This window comes from Eptesicus fuscus, chromosome 12, assembly GCF_027574615.1.
Source record: "Eptesicus fuscus isolate TK198812 chromosome 12, DD_ASM_mEF_20220401, whole genome shotgun sequence".
In the NCBI taxonomy this organism is placed as follows: domain Eukaryota; kingdom Metazoa; phylum Chordata; class Mammalia; order Chiroptera; family Vespertilionidae; genus Eptesicus; species Eptesicus fuscus.
This window is the reverse complement of record NC_072484.1, coordinates 2,923,757-2,947,146: the sequence shown is the minus strand read 5'-3', so window position 1 is coordinate 2,947,146 and position 23,390 is coordinate 2,923,757. Positions and strand designations below refer to the sequence as shown.

At 56.8% G+C, this 23,390-nt stretch overlaps 1 protein-coding gene across 1 annotated transcript in view; it reads left to right on the top strand.

Annotated features, from left to right (window-relative positions):
• The window catches only part of PHACTR3 (phosphatase and actin regulator 3), a 143,995-nt gene that overhangs the window by 88,388 nt on the left and 32,217 nt on the right, over positions 1 to 23,390 (top strand). The window contains exons 4-7 of the mRNA XM_008161302.3: positions 7,010 to 7,171; positions 11,231 to 11,443; positions 13,614 to 13,788; positions 14,433 to 14,680. Coding sequence (XP_008159524.3) covers positions 7,010 to 7,171; positions 11,231 to 11,443; positions 13,614 to 13,788; positions 14,433 to 14,680 — 798 coding nt within the window. The remainder of the gene's footprint in view (positions 1 to 7,009; positions 7,172 to 11,230; positions 11,444 to 13,613; positions 13,789 to 14,432; positions 14,681 to 23,390) is intronic.

Below are 23,390 nucleotides of genomic sequence, written 5' to 3'. Positions count from 1 at the left end.
AAGGAGCCTGGCCCCAGTGGGGGGTTCCTATCAAAACCCCTCTCCCCCCTCATCGTCATTCTTTAGATTCAAAGATGGAAGTGTTCTGATGATGTGTGTAGGGCAAACCCATGTGGGCACATACGTGGCACCAGTACTCAGACTTTGCACATGAAGGAAAGCTGTGCTGACTTAGACCTGCAGGCCCGGCACTGCTGAGCGAGGACTCGGGACTGTTTTCATCTGGGTGGGACAGAGCGAGGCAGTTTGAATGTGTTGCCAACAAACCTAACTTTGGATCTTGGAGAAGTGGAAAAAAAAAACACAGAGTTAAGGCCTATTTATCAGTTATACCAGTGGTCGGCAAACTGCGGCTCGAGAGCCACATGCGGCTCTTTGGCTCCATGAGTTTTTAGCAAAGGCCAGCTTAGGAGTACCCTAATTAAGTTAATAACAATGTACCTACCTATATAGTTTAAGTTTAAAAAATTTGGCTCTCAAAAGAAATTTCAGTTGTTGTACTATTGATATTTGGCTCTGTTGACTAATGAGTTTGCCGACCACTGAGTTACACGATGTGATCGCTGCGAATGAAGACTCGATACACATGTGGATTGACTCCTGGAAGGACAGAGGGAGGGGATGAGAGAGGGAAGAAGGTCTAGAGGGCAGCTTGCCGCTCCTAAACACCGAGTCTGGTGACCATTTTGTTTGACGGCTGAAAACAGAGACCCGGCGGGGCGGACTGTAGCGGCAGCCAAAGTGTCGGGGTGACCGCCAGGCGGTGTTACCGCGGAGGAGGCGCTCCTGGCCTCGTGGGTGGGTCATGTCCCCTCCCACCCCGCGCCAGCTCCATCGGGCCCGCAAACCTTTCCCACAGAGGATCCGATCGCAGAGTTTAGGCTCTGGGGCCATGGGCCCGAGGGCAACTACTGACAGCATTGAAAGGCAAAGCCAGCAGTATGTCTCAGCGTGGGCATAGCTGCCAGGACACCCTTATTTGTGGACTTTGAAATTTGAATTTTGTGTCACTCATGAACTACTCTATTTCTTTCTTTTTGTTTGTTTTTCATCCTCACCTGAGTGAGAAACATTGGTGTGAGAGAGCCACATCGATTGGTTGCCTCCCACACGTACCCCCTGCCCTGGACCAGGGTCAGGGATCGAACCTGCAACCCAGATACGTGCACTTGACTGGGAATCGAACCCATGACCCTTGGGTTCACGGGCCGATGCTGTAACCACTGAGGAAACCGGCCAGGGCTACTATATTTCTTGTTATTTTTTCAACCACATGAAGGCAAGGAGTCCCCTCTTCACTCGGGCATGGAGCAGGTGAGGGCTGGGCTCGGCCCAGGTGCTGACAAGCTCAGCCCGCTCCTCCTCTCGGGAGTGATTATGGAGCAGGAACTAGAGGGGCCTGCGACACCATCTCTTGCCTCGGGAGTTGAAACTGCATTTTTACAGCATTTCAGAGAGGGGCGCCCGCTGCCAGGGTACAGGTGAGCCCACACCATCCTCCCAGAGCGCAGAGCCTGGGGAGAAACAGCCGAGTGTTGGTAACTCGGCCCAGGAAGGGCTGTGAGAGCCGCTTTGTGAAATCCTGCCATGTCCGAGCCACCGCTGAGGTGAGTGTGGTGAGGGGCAGGCACGTGGCCCCTCAGAAAGTGCGAGGGCACTGGCCTGCTGGTTCTCCATGCGCGGCGCACGAGGGTCACCGGGCAGCTCGGAGCTGAAGTGCTGTGGGGCGGCTGCCATGCGTCATAAACCGCCCGGTGCTGTCAGCCGAGGTCGAGGATTCACGACCCGGGAGGCAGAGGTGTCTTTACCGGAGGAGCAGGGCCCGTGGTGGGAAGAGGCGGGCGCCCAGTGAAGGAAACTGGAGAAGGTGGGTGGGTGCAGTGAGGTCAGAAATGGGGACGGGAAGGCGGTCTGAGTCCAGTAGAAAATCTTGTCTTCTCTGCCCCTTCTCTCTCTCACGGCCAGAGTCAAGACAGTTCGAGTCCCCAGGCAGCGGAGGGCTGGGGGACAGGCACCTCCCAGCCTCAGTGGGAGCAGGGCAGCCGTGGGGCACCTCCCAGCCTCAGTGGGAGCAGGGCAGCCGTGGGGCACCTCCCAGCCTCAGTGGGAGCAGGGCAGCCGTGGGCGGGGTGATCTCCCTCTGGAAGGGGCGTGGGTCAGGGAGGGAGCGGAGGCTCTCTCAGCCTTGGCGGTGCTGCCTGAGTTCTGTGTCACCTCTCCTGGCCGCAGGTGGTGACAGGGCCTGGGGACACCTCGCCCTGTTCTTTCTGTTGTCACCTGCTCAGAAAATGCCTTTTCTCACTGGGGGTGAGGTCAAGCTCAGGCCAGGCCCTGTGCATCCCTAATTCTTGCTGGTGTTGGGGTGACGGCTCCTGCTGGGTGGTAGGATTCTGTGGCATCTCCCTGAGCCCAGAATGGTGGGTGGTGAGCACCGAGGCTCCCCGAGTGGGAACCCCAAGTGGGAAGGCAGCACCCCCTCCTCTTCCTCAGGTGCAGCTATGGTGTGAGTACCCCCATCCCCAGGAAGCAGCTATGGTTTCCTGGGTTTGGGTTAAGGGATTGCTCATTGGCCAGCACCTGCTCCTGACCAGGAGACCATTCCTGCAGCCAGGAGCCCTGCGCTGTCACCAGGACTCCACACAAGATGGTGCCTGAGTGGCTGAGTGGGTGACAGTGATGGAGGGGCCCTGAGAAGTCCCCACAGGCTCAGGCCACAGACCCTCCCAGAGCTGCCTGGAGCCCTTAGCAGCCTGAGACCTCATACTTGAGCTTTGAAGGCCAGGGCAAAGCCTGGGAGGGAGGACCCTCTGCCCTGCACATGCAAGCATGCATACATAGGCACACACACTGCATGTGTGCACTCACACATGTACATACATGGTGTGTGTGCACGCGCGCACATGGTGTGTGCCCACATGTGGTCATACACGCTGAACATGGGCACACGGTGCGTGTACATATATGGTACACACACACACACGCTGCACACACACAAACAGTGCACATGCACACACTGTGCACACACATGGTGCACACACCAGTGCACGTGGACATACAGTACACACACACCCCACACATATGGTGCACACACATGTGGCACGTACATGGGGTGCACTCACAGAGACACAAACGTGCCCCCCGCATACACATGCTACCACCCATGTACCCCACACACATGCCCCCATGCACACCTGCCCCCACACACTTATAGGCATAAGTCAACCGTGGAGTTTGCCCACACCGCAGTCACCAGCACAACAGTGGGAGCTGACCCTGGAGCCTTGTCCAGGACACGGTTTGCCTTCCACCCTCACGGGGTTGGGTGGATTTAATGATGTTGTTCGCCCTGTGTGTGTGACCCCTCCGGTCCCTCTGCTCTGGCTCCTGGACGGCAGGTGACCTCTGAACCCAGGCGGGACCCCCTGTGCGGTTGTGCAGCAGATGAGATGGGCCTGGGTCTGCGTGGGGAGGGAGGAGGTGACCCTTTTTCTCTGTCTTCACTGCTGTGGCTGCTCTTCTCTGACACATGCTACCCGTGAGGGCAGGAGCCCGCAGGTGGCTCCACGCCAGACACTGCGTGTTCCGGGTAACTGTCCTCCATCTTCCTGTTCATGTCCACGTGGCATTTTCTTAAATAACAAGGAGCTTCATACTCCATCAGGGGCTGTGAGAGCGAGCTGCCCCCCCTGCTGTGCTCAGCAGCCGTTTCCTCAGGGGACTTGGGCAGGGACAGCGGGTCTGTCTGGAATGCCAGGGCCAAAGTGTGCATGTGTGTGCTCTCAGTGTGGGTGCTTGCCTGCACACATGTGTGCACATGTGCACTGTGTGGGTGCATTTATGTGCATGCATTGCAGACATGTTCGTGGCATGTTCCCTCTCTCTGGCTACTCTAGATGACACAGGCTTGGCCTCGTGCTCCCCTGTGTGGCCCTCAGAAGGGAAAGGGCGGCAGTGGAAACGGGGCCGGAGAGGGCCGCCCACAGCTCCCCTACCCCAGCCAGTGTTTCCTAGCAACCGCCCTGCCACCAGGGCTATTTTGGGAACTGTAAGTTTTCATTGAACAAGATTCCGAGCTGCAGCTCAGAGCCTGCTGGGCAGGGGCAGCCCGGCTTGCATGCTGGTGGGCAGCTCCGCTGAGTCCCACAGAGGCTGAGACGGTGGCGCCTTCCGACCAGTGTTCTGACTGGCTTGTCACTGATGTGGATGAGGAGGGAGAGGGGTCATCGTGATAATAGCACGATAGTTGTGACAGCAAATGGCCGCGCCTTCTAAAACTCGTGTCCATGTCTGGAAGCGGTGGTGGCAGCCTCACAGGAAGCACGAGGCCCGGGGAGCTGGGCTGGCGATGCCGTGCACATCTCGGCAGCACACCCTCGCTTGGTGCTGCTGTTGTTCTCTTCCTTACAAGGCCCAACCGAGCGAGCAAGCTGGCGGCAGAGGTGGTCACGACCGTGTGTCAAGCACGACAAGGCCAGTCCTGAGAGGGGCCGAGAAACGAGTTTGAGCCGGTGACAGCAAATTTTGTCGACTAGGCTAGGGACCTGCTGGCGCTTGTCTGGGTCTCTCCTTAGGTCAGAGGTCGGTTGGCAGACTCTCGTTGTGCTCACAAACCACGGCCTGTTTTTATAAGGCCCTAAACGGAGAATGATTTTTACACTTAAAGGATTTTTGTAAAAATCAAGGAAGAAAACGCAGCATGGACCGTATGGCATATGGCCCACAGTCTGAACGACTGGCCATCTGTCCCTTTCTGGGAAAAGCTGGCTGGCCCCTGGCCTGGACCCCGGTCAGAACACTGGCTGTGCAATGTGAGCTCTCTAGTCCAAATCTGCAGACTCCCCCCGCCCTCCCCAGGAGACAGGTGTGCTGCAGAGGGGATGTGGTGAGCCATGTCCAGCTCAAATCCCTCGTGTGCTGCATGCATGGGTCTGGCCAGTGCCCTGGGCGTGGGGCGGGCCCTGGAAGGGAGCCTGTGGTTATCACCTGGGCATGTGGGCCTAGGCCTGGTGACCATACCATCACCACCTCCTCTCCATCAAAACTCCCATCAGTGGCCGGTGGTGTGGCTCTGTTGGAGGATCATCCTGTGCAACAAGAGGTTGTGGGTTCCATTCCCCACCAGGGACAAACATAGGTTTCGGGTTTGATCCCCAGTGTATGGGAGGCAACCGATGTGTCTCTCTCACATCGATATTTCTCCTCCCCCGCCCCTCCACTCTCTAAAATTAACAAAAACATATCCTCAAATGAGGATTTTTTTTTTAAACCCTCATCAACAGCAATAATGGCAATTCCAGGCACGTTGGGTGTTTGTTCCAGGCACTTTGCATGTATTAACTCACTTAATTCTCACACCTTTGCCGTGGAGCCGGTGGTCAGATTCCCCTCATTTTATGGCTGAGGGGACCGAGGTCAGGCACGCTGTGGGGGCACAGACAGTTCTGCCGTGGGGGTTGGGGGTGTGTGGGTAGGGTGACCACACATGTTTTATCCGGTTGTGACACTCTAGGAGTGAAAGCACACATGGTTGGTGGATACAAGGACGCAGGCAAAGGGGGCCCCTGACTCCAAAATCCACTTTACCCCCACCTCCCATGCTGTGATGGGAGGGAGGCAGCCCGGAGGAAGCTCTCGAGTCCCATCGGGGCCAGCGTCCCAGCCCTCACCCTGCTGCCTCCGGGCTGCGTGAACCTGCGCAGGTCACACTGCCGCTCTGCACTGTGATGGCCCGATGACACGGCTGTGGGACGAGGGGATCCTACAGGGACTGAGGTGTGTGTCTCAGAAGGGGCACGTTTTCAGCTGCTGAGTCTCCCAGCCTGGACTGCTACCTGGTGGCTGTGGGACCAGGACCAGTTACTGTGCTCCTGAGCACCGGACCCCTCATCAGTAAGATGTGACCCTGAAGGATCAGGGGTCAGACCCTCAAAGGCTCCACAGCTGAGCCCCAAACAAGGGGAGCCCAGGTCCTCCTCTCCTCCCTGCTAGGTGCCTGGTGTCATCCTTCTGGGACCCCTGCTCTGTGATGCCCCCAGTTCTTGGCAGCCCCCCCATTCCTGAGCTCATGAGACTCAGGGTGTGAGTTAAAGGGGTAAGGGTCATGGCTTATTGCTCTCTGCCTTCCTGGGGCCGCCTGGGGCCAGACACACAGTGGGTATTGAGAAACATGTGTGTGGCGGAGACCCATGGGGCAGGGGGTACGGAGGTGAATCTGTTCCTGTAGCCACAATGTCACCTAACAAACAACCCCAGCACCTGGGGGGCATTTGTTGTCACCTGTCAGGGTTGGCCTTGGCTGATGGGATGGAGGAGCCCCGCCCCCCAGCCGCGCGTTCTTCCCCCCCTCTCCCCCCCCCCGCCCCGCCCTACCTAGCCAGGTGTGTCCCCCAGGCGGGGCCCAGTACAAGGAGCAGCAAGCAGGAGTGAGCATCGCTTTTGAGGCCACTGTTGTGTCAAACCTGCTGGTGTCCCACTGACCAAAGCAAGCCATAGGGCAGAGCCCAGGGTTAGGGGGAGGCATCCAAAGCTGCAGATACAGGTGGGGTCACTGTCCAGTCTGCACAGGTTGGAGTGAGAGGGCACAGGCAGGTGTGCAGAGGCTGGGGGTGTTGCGATGCTCTGTGCTGCCTTAGGAAGACAGGGTGTGCACAGGGACTCCGGGGCCCGGGCAGGCATATGCCTAGCAAGGCTTTGGCATAGAAGCTGCAGAGCTCTGGCCAGAGTTGCTAAGTGGTTAGAGCATCAACACCAAATGGTCGCAGGTTCGATTCCTGGTCAAGGGTACATACCTCGGTTATGGGTTCCCTCCCTGCCCCCATTTGGGGCATGCACGGGAGGCAACCAGTTGATGTGTCTCTCTCACATCAATGTTTCTTCCTCCCTCCCTCCCTTCTACTCTCTGAAAAAAAGCAATGGAAAGAAAACAAAACCTCAGGTGAGGATTAACCAAAAAACATAGAGCATGTAGGGAGGGAGGATGGGCTAGGCTGACAGCTGCATTTCCTTGCAGATGCTGAAAGCAGAGCGGGCAGCCGAGCCACACAGAGTGAGCCGTCCACTCCCAAGCAGCAGTTTCCCGAAGATGCCCAGCCAGGATCCCCCTCAGCCACCGGGACAGACCAGGCCTTCCTGGAGGAGCCGCTGTCCTCGGACACCCTCTCTGAGGACGCAGGTACCGGCTGGAGACCATGTGGGGTTGAGCTGCTCTCAGGATGGCCACTGGCCTGGGTGGCACCTGGGGTTCCCAGCCTGGGCCTGGGCTCCATCCGGAGCTGTCCTCGAGGCACAACCGCAGCCCGGCTCGAGCTCCGCCACTCTCTGCCATACGGTTGGGTTTAAATGTTTGCCGGAGCATTTTCTAACTGTGTCCTCCCAAGTCTGGCACAGCCAGTGAATGGAAGTGCTCACGAATCTCGCAGGTGCATGCCCCCCTCACCCCCCATGCACCTGCCTCTGGACATCTTTGCTTCTTCACTGGGAATTTCAGGAAAGTTTTCCCCAAGGAGCCAGTGTCCAGTGGGAGCAACTTCGTTGAGCCCAAGACCATAGGGCAGATCGGAGGTGGAGGGGCCCACGCATCCTCCACAGAGCCTGCCTCTGTCAGGGACAGGACTTCAGTGCCCGCCACGTGGTGAAGCCCAGCATGCCGGGCTCCTCCAGAGGGGAGGTGCTTCTCGCCACTTCTCCACCAGGCATGCTTGTTGCACTGCTCCAAGCTTCACTGGTTCCCTCTGGTACAAGGGACAAATGGTGGGGCTTGTGTCAGGTGGAAGGACTCACTCAGTGTGGCAGGCACTGTGCTGATTACTGGAGATGGTGGTGGTGGCAGTAATGGCGGTGATGGTGATGGTGGTGGTGATGGTGGTGGTGATGGTGGTGGTGGTGGTGGTGGTGGTGGTGGTGGTGGTGATGGTGGTGGAGGTGGTGGTAGTGGTGATGGTGATGGTGGTGGTGGTGGTGGTGGTGGTGGTGGTGATGGTGGTGATGGCAGTGATGGTGGTGGTGATGATCATTATTTTAATTGAATGGACTGGGTGGTTGGCAGCTGAGAAAGGAGAGACAAAGGGAATGATGGAGAGGAAGGAAAGCATGAATCCAGGAAAGATACCTGTGGGTGCTTTGAGGTGACGACCCCCTGCTCTCTGACCTCTTAGCAGTATTTGTGGAGATGTCTCCCAGGAGACTTCATTGTGGAGCAGGAAACCTGTTCCTTAGTAAAGCTGCAGCCGTAAACATGGCAGGTACAGTGTGAGGGCTGGAACTTCAACTGTGTCCCTGCAGTTGTGGATGTCGGAAGTCCAGGCCACGAGGACAGGCTCACCAGGGCTCCTGTGGATGGCGGGGTCTTTCGCTTCACAGCTGGGCGAGCATCTGTCCTTGGCTGCCTCCTCCTGCCCAATGGGGCTCTCCCTGTGCCTCTCCCATGGCCCCACCCACAGTGTCCCTTCAGCATGTGTAGGCACCTGCCAAGAGGGGCTGGCTGTGCCTCTCCAGTTTCACCCTGACTTGGGGAAACAATGAGTTTGGGGTCTGAAGAGCTGTGGCTGGTGGGACACCCTGCAGAGGCCCTGTGGGCACCGGGTACCTGCCTTCCCCCAGGCATCAGCCTTCAGTCAGGGTGGAGGTTGGTGGGATTCCCTTGGCCTCACTCAGCATTGCCTTTGGCCACTGAGCCTGCTGCTAGTGCCCGGCGCTCCTCCATGGCAGGTCCTTTCTGCTTGTTCGGCTCTGAGGGATGTGCCGGCTCCCATCAAGGCCCGTCTAACCTCAGGCGCTCTTGCTATCCAGATGGTTTGGGGATGGGTTTCAGAGCAGACTTGGTTTGTTGAGCACAAATTTGTTATTAAGAATCTTTCTGTGGGCGGGACATGCTATTGAGTCTGGGGTCATCCTCCCAGGGTGATGGGAGAAGGGGAGCTTCTGGCTTCACTTCTAGATCTGAGCCCTGCACTGGGGTTTGGAGTGTTCAGTGGGTGCGCAGCTCCCTCTGCTGGTCAGGGCAGGACAGGGCCAGCCCTGAGGGAGGGATTTCCAAATCAGAGAATGGCAGAGCTCTGTCTTCTAAGGCTTTTCCCCCCCATACTTGAGATTTGAAGGGGTGTAGACACTTCAGTTTCAATAAGATTCCAAACTATAATGGTAGCTGCACAAACTCTCATAGGAGATGCAGAGGAAGATGCAGGCTGAGAGAGGAGGAGAAGCAAGCCCCTCAGTCAGGTCAGGCACTCCCGGGTCTGCGCGGTGAGCAGAGACTAGGTTTGTGGAGAGGCTTTGGGGGAGGACTGAGTGTTGCTGGTGTGTGGAGTCCCAAGGCCCTCTGAGCAGAAGGGAGAGCCACGGGACGCCTCTGTGGAGCAGTTAGAAATCAGCCCTCTGATGCAGAGCCCAGGCTGCCTCCTGCCGTGGAGGGGAGGGGCGTTTCCTTTCGCGCTTTTGCTCCGTGGCCAGCGGGAGAACCAGCCCCTCTATGGCAAGGTCTCCATTCCCACGAGCTTCACAAGAGAAAGGGCCTGGCCTGAGAGGCTTGCTACTTCCGACACGGACATTGAAATAATAGAAATGCTGATGAATAATGGGACCCCTGGGACATACAGCGCATGCTCCCAGTTTCTGTGGACATTCCCTAAGGGCAGGGATCCCGCCCCGTCCGCAGCACGTGCTTTCAGCACCGCGGACAGCACCCTGCCCCAGCCTGCCTGCCTGAGGAGGTCCGATGAATGGGGGGAAGGGGGGATGGGGGAATGGGTGGGCCCACTCTGATTCTAGGGTCCACTCTGAAAGGTTGTTCCCGGATGTTAGTATCCTCAGGTGGTTGTAAAAGCGAAACAGCCAGGGCCTTGCACAGGCCTGGGCACCTGGGGTCCGAGGTGGGGACAGGAGGCTGCCTCTCACATCAGAGAGGGAGGGGTGTGGGGACAGTAGATTTGTGTGTGAGACAGGATTGCCCCTGTCTGATGGCCTCAGTTTCCCCTGTACACCTGGAGGTGAGGCTGCATGGCAGGAGGGAGGTGGGAAGCTGGAGCAGGAGAAAGCCAGGGAAGGTGTGAAGCAGAGTGACTGAGGGTAGAGGCTGTGCTGAGTGCGGGGTGGGGGCAGGTCCCGAGGCAGCTGGGGCTGGGCCTTTTGTGGCACCTCCCAGGGGTGGGATCATGGAGGCTCCATTCAGAGGTGGGGCTTTTCCAGATTTAAATGGAAAGGAAGTCAGGCAGAGGACCTGGGGGTGTGGGTGAGATCCTTGCTGTGGTGATGGTGGAAATTAAGCTGGATGGAGAGAGTGGAAGGGGGAGGGTTGATGGGTTTGGAGAAAGCAGGGGAGTACGGCACTCAAGGGAGTTGGGGGGCCCTTCCTGGGGGAGCCTGGATATGCAGGTAGAAGAAGAGGATGGGCGGGGTCTGGGCAGGCTGACCTTCCCCATCCCTCACCTGGCTGGTGTGCCAGGGGGCAGGGCTGCTGAAAACCACCTGAGAAGTCAGTAGCTGCTAAATTTGAGCGTATGCGATGTGAAGGCACACGTCATCTCTTTTATTATTATTATTATTTATTTATTTTTAACTATATTTTTATTGATTTTAGAGAGGAAGGGAGAGGGAAAGAGCAATAGAAACATCAATGATGAGAGAGAATCAGTGATCGGCTGCCTCCTGCACATCCCCTACTGGGGATGGAGCCCACAACCCTGGGCATGTGCCCTTGACTGGAATCGAACCTGGGACCCTTCACTCTGCAGGCCAACACTCTATCTATTGAGCAAAACCAGCTAGGGCATGCCATCTCTTGTTTAAACGTCACAGCTGTCTTGTGAGGGATCCCTGTTGTTAGTTCGATGTCATGGAAGTTCGATGTGCGGGTAAATGAGGCACAAAGAGGTTTGGTGACTGACCTAAAGTCACAGAGGAAGTGCAGGGGCCAGCTGGAGCCCAGGTGTGTCTGATCCCAAAACCTGTGATTGTGGACAACCACCCCCCTTTCCCCAGGCCAGGGGGGAGCTTTGGCACCACCCAGTGAGTGAAAAGGGAACTGAACCACTCGCTCGTGAAATGATCTCCTCCTCCTCTCTGCTTCTGACAGCTCTATTGATAGTTGAACTCACAGGAGGTCAAGTGTGTATGTGAAGTGGCCCCTGTGGATTCTGCTCCGTGCCGCAGTGCCCCCCGCCCCTGCTGCCCTCGCTCACCTTCACCAGTCGGAGGAACCGTGGTTTGTGAACTCTCTGTTTTGTCTTTGAACCAGCCAAGACGCCCTCAGCACCCAGAGGTGAAGAAGCAGACGCCACCAGCAGCCTTCCACCCACCACGGACGAGTCCTCTCAAGCCTTAGCTGGGTCCGACTCCCTGGACAGTCCTCCCAGAACCCTGGAGAGATCCGTGGGCCAGCTCCCCAGTCCCCCGCTGCCGCCCACCCCACTGCCCAAGGCAGGCTCCAAAGCCACAAAAAATGCCACAGGTGGGTCCTAACTCATTGTCTGTCCACCCATCCATCTCCCTTCCTTCCTTCCATCCATCCTGATGGGGCTCCCTCTGGGGGCTGCTTGGGCATTTGGGCTCTGGGCAGGTCCAGGGAGCAGAGCTGGGGCAGGAGGGCTGTTCTTACTTAGTAAGGATCTCTGGTTGTCAGAAGCAGACCACTCAGGACCCCTCTAGCAAGCAGGGCAGTCCCTTTGCAGTGGTCTTCGGTCTTCGGAGTGCACGAGACACAGCTAGCCCCGAGACGAGGTCTTTCTGTCTGCCTGGGTGTCCAAGTGTCTGTCCTATGTTTCTCTCTCTTCCTCTGGCTCCCCTCCCCTTACTTTCTCTCCCCTCCCCTCCTCCTCTCTCCCCTTCCCTTCCTCTCTCTCTCAGTCTCTCTCACTGTCTCTGTTCATCTGTTTCACTGATTATCTCTCCCTCTCGTGAGCTCTGTCCTGGAAGGCAGGTTAGGGTGGTGGTCAGAGAGGGCAGCATGGCCGAGCAGAGGCCCCCAAGGCCTCCCGTCTGCAGCTTTGGCCATGCCAGCTGAGTAATTCCAGGTAGTTGAGACATTTCTTCTCCAAGCTTGTGCTCTCTTGTGCCATAATTGCTGGAAACAGGGACGGCACCGGCCTCGGGAAGAGCAGGCCCTTCCTAGGAGAGGATTGCTTTAGGAGCGAGTCCTGGCAGGTGGCCTTGAGGACAAAGGTGGCAGATGACAGCAGAGAGGCCAGCAAGTCTGCTCTCAGCCCTTGACCTCCACCTATAATACGACTGTTTACCGAGTGTGGGTGCACCAGCCCAGGCGCCCAAGGACCCCGAGGGCACACGGCCCCATCACAGTCCTTGAGTGGAGGAAACTGAGGCTCAGGGGCTCCAGCAGCTTGTCCAGATCCCCCAGCTAATGGAGACTTGAGCTGTTTGGGGCCAAAGCTCATACCCTCCACACGCCTGCCCACCCCCACCTCCCGCTTTCCCTGCTAGAATGTTCTTTCCTCTCACTTCACCAAATCAGTGCATCCCTGTCCCTTCTTCCAGGAGCCTGTCCTGACCACAGCCCCCAGGCGGGCACATGGTGCCCTCGGCATTTACCCTGTCGGTTCACCTGGTATAGAGGAGCACCCGGGGCATAAATCGGACACGTCACCCAGTCACCCAGGCACCCACGAATATGGGGACTGGGACAGGAGCGGAAGGGACAGGAGGGTGGCCACAGGGCTTGGGCCGGGATCTCTCACAGCTGAGGACATTTGGGAGAGTGTCTTCATTTTCTCCAAGGTCCTTTTTCCTTTTCTTTGGGGAAATGTTGGCTTCATCCTGTGAACACTAGGTGGCAGCAGGGAGGAGAGAGGCCCCTCACCTGGGCTTACCTGGCACGGGATAGATAGCACACAAGTGCGTCCCCTGGGGCGCTCTCTGGTCTGAGACACAGCAGCCCCGCCCAGGGCATCCTCACCTGCCCCAGATCCCACTTCGGACTTGCTGTGCTGGGCTTATATGATGTTTGATTTTTTTTTTTAAATGGGTTGCCAACATTTAAAACATACTAAGTCTATTGAAGTATTAGATATTAGTATGTATAAACACAGGAGAATTTTTACCTGAGGTCCAAATTTCTGGCTTTTTTTTTTAAAGTTCATATGTGGCAGCCCCGAGTTGCAACAGCCCCCTTAAGACGGACCTGCCTCCTGTTAGCCACAGTTCCCACCCTCCCTTTGTATGAATTGCCCCCTCGATGGCCTGCATTTCATTGGCCTGGACCCTGGAGACGCATGACCTACCCCTCAGGCAAGCTTTCCCTGCCCCGGCCCAGCGGGTGACAGTCCGCTCCTTGTATGGGGTCCTGTGGCCTCAACTACACCTGGGTCACCTGCCAGGGTCCAGTCCCAGCCCCCGCCACCTCCTGAAGGTGTGCGACCTGGAGTTGGCTTCTGGGCCTCGGCTTCCTCACCTGCGAGAGAGGTGGTGACAGGGCCCCGGGGCAGGGGCAGCTCGCCGGTGGCATTGCTCTGTGCGGCTCTAGCGGACCGTGGGGCACAGGCCCCGGGAGCCCAGCCGCGCCGGCATCGGCGGGCTCACCCGGCAGGGACCTGCGTCCTCTCTGCTCCTTGGCTCATGTCGCCTCCCTGCCCGCAAACTTAGGTTCTCCTTGGCCTCTCACTCCCCAGGCCAGGCTGTGCTCCTCCAAGACTCCGGCGGGAAGAACACTGACCCTCCCCCCCGAGGACAGCTTCCCACGCCCACAGGGTCCCCGCATCCCACCACCATCCACCGGCCGCTGCCCCCCAGCCGCGTGATCGAGGAGCTGCACCGGGCACTGGCCACCAAGCACCGTCAGGACAGGTAGGCCCTGCCTTGGCCGAGGGACCTGTGTGCCAAATCCCCTGCAGCCAGCTTGTCGGCTGCACCTGGGTGGTCTCTGGGCTGGGCTCACTGCTCTGGGTCACCATCTTGAAGTTCTCAATCATTTTTTTTATTTGGCAAGGAGCCGGCATTGGCATTTGGCACCCAGCTCTGCAGCTGGTTTGTGGCTGGTCTTGGTCACGCTCTGTGAGGGGTCCCAGGTGGTTCCCGCGGCTCACCCTGGTCCTGATCTCCCGTAGTTTGTCGCATGTGAAGGAGAAGCAAGTTGTTGGCGGGCAAAGTGGGCGATGGGCCCACCCAGGGCTTGGCGGGAACACCGGACACAGTGCCCTTCCCGGCTCTTGGGAGCCTTGGCCTGAGCACTTGCTGTGGGCGTGAGGCAGGTTTGTTACATGCGCATCTGTGCTGCTCAAAGCCCCACGTTCTCAGCGGCCACCGCCGCGGACTCAGTGCCGTGTGTGCACGCCTCTGCGCTTCTTGTCCTGTGTGTTCTCGACAGAAGCCGAGGAGTCGCTCTGGTACTTGGGTCATTGCAGTGCCCAGACAAGCACCCTGCCCGTCAGCTTGGCGGCTTTTCCAGGTGAAGGGGACAGCGTCTGACCTGACCTGCCTTTCTGGTTCAGTTTTCAAGGGAGGGACAGCAAAGGGTCCCCGAAGAAGCGGCTGGACGTCCGCCTGTCGCGAGCATCCAGCGTGGAGCGGGCCAAGGAGCGGGAGGAGGCCTGGAGCGTGGAAGGCGCCTCGGAGGGCAAGTGGGCGGCCGCCAAGGCGTCGGAGGAAAACAAGGAGAACCTGCTGGTGAACTCGGAGCTCCAGGACGACCTGCTCCTGTACCAGGACGAAGAGGTGCTGAACGACTCCATCATCTCCGGTGAGCGGGGGCCTGCCGGTCCAGCCCCCACGAGGTTGTGTCATCCAGCACCGAGCCTGGGTTTGAGGTGGCGCTCCTGCCACAGCCCAGGAGGACAGGGTGGGGTCTGTACCTGTGAGGGTGAAGGGAGCCCCTCCGAAGACCAAAGGGGGGTACAGGCGGGCCCACGCACCGTGATGTGAGTGAGCGGGGTTTGTTTCGACAGTGGCGTGTTCACGTGTGTGAGGAAAGATCGCAGCGCTTCGGCAGGCGGCGTTGACCGGGCACGGCGTGCACGGGTTGTGCTCAGGAGCCCGGTTGGGGAAGGGAGCAAAGTGCTAAGGGAAAGCGAGATGAGACCTACGGGGAGGAAGAGAGGGAGAGGGATTGGTTCCAGTGTCAGCGAAATGGTGTCCGTGTGACAGCCCGCGCCCTGGAAGTCCAGCTCTGTCTGTCTGCACAGTGTTCAAGGTCAAGGTCATGGTTACTGCTCTGTCCTACCCTGGGGACTGGGGGCTCAGGGAGACAGCGCTGTAGACACCCCCTTGATTGGGGGGTGGGGTGCCCAAGCCAGGGCAGGCCGGCTGTGCGGCACCATCACTGCAGGAGGGTCCGGGTGGCCTGGCTGCAGGCCTTCCAGGTGGGTGATGGCTGTTGAGTGACGTGTCATCGTTCTTCCTGGAAGCTCCTCCTGATGAGATCGCAGCCGTGGATAGAGGAGGGGCTCTCGGCAGTGGGGCCAGTGGCCGGGCTCAGGGGGACCAGCCCCGCGGCCCTGGCAGGTCCGGTCTCCTCGCGTCCTCGTGACCAGCTCACCCTGGGCTCCAGGGCGGCACTGCGCATGTCCCTCAGAGCTCCAACACAGCGGCAGTTTTACACGAGTTTTTGTCATCTCACTAGGTGCCCGTCTCTCCACTAATTTATCAGTTCCTGGTCATTTCCATTCTCTGACATATGCGCCTGACGGTTGTCCGCCCAAGGGCAGCGCCTACGTGCTCCCCTGGTCCTCACAGGGCCTGGGCCCAAGTTAGAGTCGGCAAGCAGCCGCTGGCCGGTGGCTCTGCATGCTGCCTGAGCACCCACGGGTCCTGGTCACTCCTCCAGCCCGTGGCCCCCGGCACCAGGTGTCCCTCTGTTGCCTGGCTGACCAGGTGTCTTCAGGTCCGAGTTCGGGACCTTTGCCTCCAAACCTGGGCTGTGCCTACCCCTGAGAACGGGGACAAGGTGCCTGCAAAGTAGGGCTATTGTGGCCCAGGGAGCCCTCGTCCCGGCCGTCATGAGAAAATGAGCCGTTTCTCCAGGGCGCGTCCAACTTGAGTCTCCTGGGCTTGTCTCTTACCACCTGGTGTTTTTAAGTGAACACGGGTTCGTGGTCTGACGGATGCAGGGCGGGTCGGCCGGTTCTAGAAGCTCCTCTGTGGCTGCCACGCCCCGTTCACTGCTGCTGACTGTGCCAGCCGACCCCCAGCAGAGTCCCCGCCCACGGGGCCTTCTGTGGGCACCCGGGTCCGGGGCTCAAGGTCAAAGCTCACGCTCAGCCCTAAGAACGCCGTGTCGAGGGCGGGGCCCGCTGTGCGTCAGGCCTGCTGAGATTCCTGCCATCTCACCTGAGCTCCCGGTGCCGTCCCGGCGGAACCTGGGTCCCCAAGCCCCTGCGGCCGAGCCAGCACGCAGGGTTAGCTTTGATCATGTGTCACAGCTCCCTCACCATTAGCAACGTCTGAGGCAAAACGCTTGGAGGGAAAAATTCAGTGCTGGTTATAGAAGAGTCTATAAATGAACTGCCACTGTGGGGGACGTTATGCACAGTAGAAGAGCCCCATAAACCACTCCGCGCTGCCTGGCGGGCACCAGCAAAGATCCGTGGTTATTTGCTTCCCTCGGGTCCAAACCCACGCCCTTGTCGGGCTGCCTCGTTGTTTGTGGGGCTCTGTGGTGCCGAAGCCGAAGGGCGCCGGGCAGCACATTCGTCTGTTACTCATCATGGGAGCTGTGCTGTTCGTTACTTCCTTCCTTACCCACTGAGCTACTGCTGCCGGAGCCCTGCAGGCATCGTCTCGTCCACTGGAATCCTCTAATCGTCAGCATCAGATGCATCACAATTTCTAGGGCTGGGGAGGCCCCATCCCAGCAGCCGGCCCTGTGAACCCACCGGACGGCGTCCTGCTTGACCAGGTTGTAGTGGGATGTACCTGTTTCAAGCGAGTGTGACCATTGGGTTTCCATGCAGGACACATACAGTGTCTTGGTCAGCACGGAGAGGCGCGTCACGGTGTGTGTGCCTCGTGCAGTCGCCACGGCCTGCAGTGCGCACACACACTCTGCAGCATGCTTGCACACGCACATGCCCGCACACACAGGTCCCCACAACCTACAGTGCACACACACACTCCACAGCATGCTTGCACGCGCACATGCCTGCACACACAGGTCACCACAGCCTGCAGTATGCACACATAATCTGCAGCACACTTACACATGCATATGCCCACACATACAGGTCACCACAGCCTGCAGTGCACACATACTCCTCAGCACACTTACACATGCATATGCCTGCACACACAGGTCCCTACAACCTGCAGTGCACACACGCACTCCACAGCACGCTTACACATGCACATGCCCGCACACACAGGCCCCCACAACCTACAGTGCACACACACACTCCACAGCATGCTTACACGCGCACATGCCTGCACACACAGGTCACCACAGCCTGCAGTGTGCACACATAATCTGCAGCACACTTAGACATGCATATGCCCGCACATACAGGTCACCACAGCCTGCAGTGCACACATACTCCTCAGCACACTTACACATGTACATGCACATGCCCGCGTACAGGGCACCTTTTGCGTGTGCAGTCAGCACCACGAAAAAGCAGCGCAGGGTGGGCATTCTCAAAGATGATGTTTAAAATGGTTTTGTTTTATGGAGCAGTTTTAGGTTCATAGCAAAATTAAGTGAAGGGTACAGAGACTTCCCGTATACCCTGTCCCAGACCCGCAGAGCCCCCCATTCTCAACACCCCCACCGATGAGCCCGCATTGGCGCGTCACTATCACCTGAGCTGTGGTTTACATGAGGTTCGCTCTCGGCGTTGTACAGCCTGTGGGTCTGGACAGAGGTATCACGACGTGTCATCCATCATTGTAGCATCGTGTGGAGCATTTTCACTGCCCTAAAACCCTGCACTCTGCCAAGTCAGCCCTCCCCCTCAGCCGCTGGCACCCACGGATCTTCTTGTGTCTCCACAGCTTTGCCTTTCCAGAATGTCACAGAGGTGGCATCGTGGCCACCTCTTTCAGATTGGCTGCTTCACTCCGTACCGGGCATTTAAGATTCCCGCACGCCTGTGCACGGCTTGATCGCTCATTTCTTGCTAGCTCTGAGTAACAGTCCATTGTCTGGATGGACCACTGTTGAGTTAGCCCTTCCCTTGCGGAAGGCCGTCTTGGTTGCTTCCAATTGCTGCCAGTTAGGAACAAAGCTGCTGTAACATCGTGTGCAGGTTCTTCTGTGGACGTCGGTGTTCAACCCCTTCGGGTAAATACGATGGAGCATGATGACTGGATTGTATGGGGAGAGCAGGTATGTTTAATTTTGTAAGAAATCTTCAAACTGTCTTCCAAAGTGAGTGTACCATTTCGCATTCCCACCAGCAGTGACCGAGAGCCCCGCTGCTCCCCGTCCTCGCCAGCGCTTGGTGGTGTCAGCTCTGGGTTTTGGCCGTGCTGACAGGTGTGCGGTGGAATCTCATTGCACTTCCCCAGTGACGTGGGACGCGGAGCCCCTTTTCATTGCTTGTTTGCACCTGCGAATCTCCTTTGGGAGGGGTCTGTGAAGGTTTGGGCCCATTTTTCGATTGGGTTGTTTGTTTTCTATGGTTGAATTTTAAGAGTTTGTATATATTTTGGACAACAGTCTTTTCTTTAAAATATATTTTACTGATTTTTAGAGAGGAAGGGAGAGGGAGGAGGGAGAGAGAGAAACATCGATGAGAGAGAAACATTGATAGGCTGCCTCCTGCACACCCCCTACTGGGGATCGAGCCCACAATCTGGTCACGCGCCCTAACTGGGAATTGAACCAGTGACCTCTTGGTGCATGGGCCAATTCCCAACCACTGAGCCACACTGGCCACGCTGGTTATAGTCTTTTATCAGGTATTTCTTTTGCAAATATTTTCTCCCAGTCTATGGTTTTGTCTTCTAATTCTCTTGACACTGTCTATTGCAGAGGAGAAGTTTTTAATTTTAATGAAGTGCAGCTTACCAGTTCTTTCTTTCATGGCTGGCGCCTTTGACAGCGTTACATAACGAGTCGCCTCCATATTCAGTCACCTAGGTTTTTTCCTTTGTTAAATTAGGAGTTTTGTAGTTTTGATTTTACATTTAGGTCTGTGATCCACTTTGTAAAGGGTATAGTCTGTGTCTAAATTTATTTTTTAAGCTGATCTGCTTCTGGTAGCTGCCCTCCCATGGAAACCACTTAAAAACTGGATGGGGTGTAGGAGCCCGCTGTTTGGGGCGTCAGACAGCAGGTCATGCGGGACTGTCCTCCATGAAAGGGAGCCCCACGTGGACTGTTCTGAGGCCTGGAGTGTTCTGTGGGGGTGCAGGGCGGTGGCCCTAAGCAGAGTGTGGTCTCGCCCCAATGGCAGCGTGGGCTGCGCGACAGCTGGGGTTTGTGGGACAGGGACCTGGATGGGAGGGTGTGTGCATGGGTGTTGGCCAGGCTGGGCTGTGCCTGTGTAGTCCATGGACTTGGCACCCGTGGGCGTGGCAGCTGACTGGTGATCCCGGAGCTGAATGGTGATCCCAGCCCAGGCAGTGAAGACAGCCCCCTGAGCACACAGTCAGTCTCTCCCTTTTCCTTCCCGGGACCCTGCGGGAGGAAGTCTCTGAGACTTTCAAAAGGCTCTCAAGTTCAAAACTTCTCATAGCGGCACTGAAACTGCCTTTCCCACTCCCCTCCCTCACGAGTGCAGAGGGAGTGTCCCGGGAGCCGCGTGCGGACACAGCTGTCTCTACCAAGCCCGCTGTGACTGAGAGGTCCAGACAGCCTCTGGAACCTCAGGACACCCAGGCCTCAGGAGCAGCAGCGTGTTTCGGAGTAAGGATCATGCTCAAACCATGGGAGACCTGGCCTGGGAGCACGTCCAGGGTCTTCAAGGACAAGGTGAATGAACAGATGGAGGGTCTTAGCAGAGAAACAGAAACTATCAGAGAGAACCCTATGCAAATTCTAGAATTAAAAAGTATAATCTCTGAAATGAGCATTTCACAGCAGCTGAAGATGGCCCCACAGTGTCCCTGCTTGTGTGAAGACAGGCGTCGCATGCGGGACCTCCTGTGGCCAGGACAGGGCGCCAACCCTGCCGGCCTCCTCTCTCCCTGGCACCTGTCCCTCCTCCCACTCAACGTCAGAGGCTGGCACGTGAGCCCACGTGGCCTGCGCCCACCAGGTTCCAGCGTTGCCGTTTCGGGTGGGAAACAGCTGCCTTAGCAATGGGAGGACACGCTGGCATCCTTGCCGCTACGACTTTGTGCATCTCCGTAATTATCCTTAGGGTGCGCTCCAAAGTGAGACTAATGGAGAGAAAGATAGCGAGCTCCTTTCTAACGCCAGAGCCCCTCGGCCTTGTGTTCCCATTTGTACATTATTCCTCCTCCTCCCCAGAGGGTGCCCAGGACCGGTTCTGGAAGCGGCAGCGAGCCAGGACGTGGGTGGAGCAGGGCCAGGCGTGCCCATGGAGACCTGAAAGAGGCAGCGGCCTTGGCTCGCAGTCCTGCCCGTCCCAGGGATGGGGCTGATGGAATATTCATACATGTGCCGGGAAACACGGAATGAGGACAGTCCCTACAGCTTTGGTAAAAGAGCAAAGCCAAACAGCCCCCAGATGTCCATTCTCGGCGGGCTGGACCGCAAGTGATGAGGCAGCGTGGCATCCACACTCCGAAAAGCGTGCCGCCGGGATCCCGAGCCCGACGCCTGAGCTCGGCCACGCTGCGGGCACGGTGTGGAGTGGGAGCCCCGGGGGCAAGTGAAGTCAGGGGGACTGTGAGCGCTGATTGAGTAGACGCAGGTCTGGAAGGAGAATGGGCAGCTCTGGTGGTGGTTTCTGGAGGTGCGAGGGGGTGCGGGGAGGTGATCTTCCACCACAGCTGTTAGCCGTGAGCTGTTCGCAACCAGCCTGTGTCATTTCTGTGCCTGAGTGAGAGAACATGCTTCTCTGAGCCAGACCTCTGCTGGGACCCCGGGCGGCTCACGTCTCCCCGAATGGCACCGTCTCTCCCCTTACTTCCCGGGCCAAGTCTCCTGGGTCCCTTTCAGCTCCGGGCCAGGCCCAGGCCCGGGGTCAAAGCGTGGCTGTGGAGGTCATCACATGGCTTCTCCTCTGACATTTGTTGATTGGGAGAGTGACGGTGGTTGCTTTCCAAGTGCTGGGCCCCTCGCTCCCAGCTGGTCAGGGTCGGTTAGCACTTCAGCTGTCGAATTGATTTGCTGAAATTTTGTTTAGAATTTTACATCGATGTTCATAGGAGCTGTTAGTCTTTCATTTTCTTTAATTCTCTTTTCTGGTCTTGACATCCCAGAGAACTCTAGCCTGATGGCATGAGTTTTAAATATCCCCTTTGCTTCGATGTTCTAGGATAATGTGTATAGAATTGGTGTTTACTTCTCAACGTGTTTCACAGAGTTTATGAGAGCACCCATCTGGCCCTGCAGGGGTTCTATTTGTATGTGGAGGAAGGTTTTTAACTGCAAATTACATTTGTTGATAGTGGTAGGCCTGTTTTGGTTCTATATTTCTTCCTGAGTGAGCCTCGAGGTCTGGCACGGAACCAGAGGCAGCTACCGCCCTCCACTTGCTGACATCAGGTTCTCTCATTCACTGGCCTCCCCGATAAGTCTGGCTAAGTTTGATCAAATGGTTTTTTAAAATATCTTTTTATTGATCTCAGAGAGGAAGGGAGAGGGAGAGACAATCATTGATTGGCTGCCTCCTGCACGTCCCCCGCTGGAGATCAAGTCCACAACCCAGGCATGTGCCTCGACCAATGGGGAATTGAACCCTGACTGCTAGTTCATAGGTCAACGCTAACCACTGAGCAACGCCGGTCGGGCAGTTTGATCAATTTTATTGCTCTTCTCAAAGAACCAGCTCTCGGATTCAAATATTTTCTTTGTTGTTTTTCTGTTTGATTTTATTGATTTCTGCTACGATCCTTATTGCTTTTTCTACTACCTTGATTTTATTTGCTCTTCCCTTCCTAGTTTGTTGAGATGGACTCTGAGGGCACTGATTTGAGTCCTTTCTTCTTTTCTAATAGTGACATTTGGTGCTGTAAATGTTTCCCCCAAAACCCTTATAATAAGTTGTATTTTTATTTACTTCAAAATGCTTTCTAATTTCCCCTTTGATTTCTTCTTGAAACTATGGATTATTCAAGTTTTTTATTTAGTTTCCAAAGAGTTGGGTATTTTTCTAGAGATATTTTTATTGTTGATTTCCAATTCAATTGCACTCAAGCAGAGCACATGATTAGTGTGACCTGAGTACTTTTAAATGTATTAAGATGTCGTGCAGTCCAGAATATGGTTTCTCTTGCTAAAGGTCACAGTGCACTTTAAAGAATGTGTATTTTTCGGTTTGGGGTAGCATCCTATCTAATAAAAAAGTAATATGCAAATAGACTGTACCTCTGCTACACCCACAAGCCATGCCCACCAGCCAATCAGGAGCGAGTATGCAAATTAACCCAACCAAGATGGCTGCGGTGACGGAGCAAGCAGGAGGCTTGGGTTTCCCAGGCAATGGAGGAAGCCAAACTTCCCACACACCCTGGCCGGCCCAGGCCTCCACTCAAGGCTATAAAGTTTCAATTATAGAAGATAAATAAATCCCAACAAAAATGGTTGCGGCCATGGAGCAAGCAGGAGGTTTGGCTCTGCTCAAGGCTACAAAGTTTCAATTATAGAAGATAAATAAACCCCAGATACCAGGACCTCCGCTTGGGTCGCCAGGGAGCGTGGCCGGCCTGTAAACCACCACAGGCTCCTCACCCAGGCCGCCCATGCCCCAAGGGAACCCCCACCCTAATCCAGGTCACCCTTCAGGGCAAACCAGTCGGCCCCCACCCGTGCACCAGGCCTCTATCATATCTAATAAAAGAGTAATATGCAAATTGACCATCACTCCAACACACAAGATGGCTGCCCCCCTGTGGACACAAGATGGTCGCCACAAGATGGCCAGCAGGGCAGGGCAGTTGGGAGGGACCAGGTCTGCAAGGGAGGGCAGTTGTGGGCAATCAGGCCAGCAGGGGAGGGCAGTTGGGAGGGACTAGGACTGCAAGGGAGGGCAGTTGAGGGCAATCAAGCCTGTAGGGGAGGGCAGTTAGCGGTGAACAAGCCAGCAGAGGAGGGAAGTTGGGGGCAATGGGGCCTGCAGGGAAGGCAGTTGGGGGGGACCCAGGCCTTCAGGGGAGAGCAGTTGGGGGGGACCAGGCCTGCAGGGGAGGGCAGTTAGGGGTGACCAGGCCTGCAAGGGAGGGCAGTTAGGGGCAAACAGGCTGGCAGGGGAGCAGTTAGGCATCAATCGGGCTGGCAGAGGAGTGGTTAGGGGGTTATCAGGCTGGCAGGCAGAAGCGGTTAGGGGCAATCAGGAAGGCAGGCAGGAGAGCAGTTGGGAGCCAGCAGTCCTGGATTGTGAGAGGAA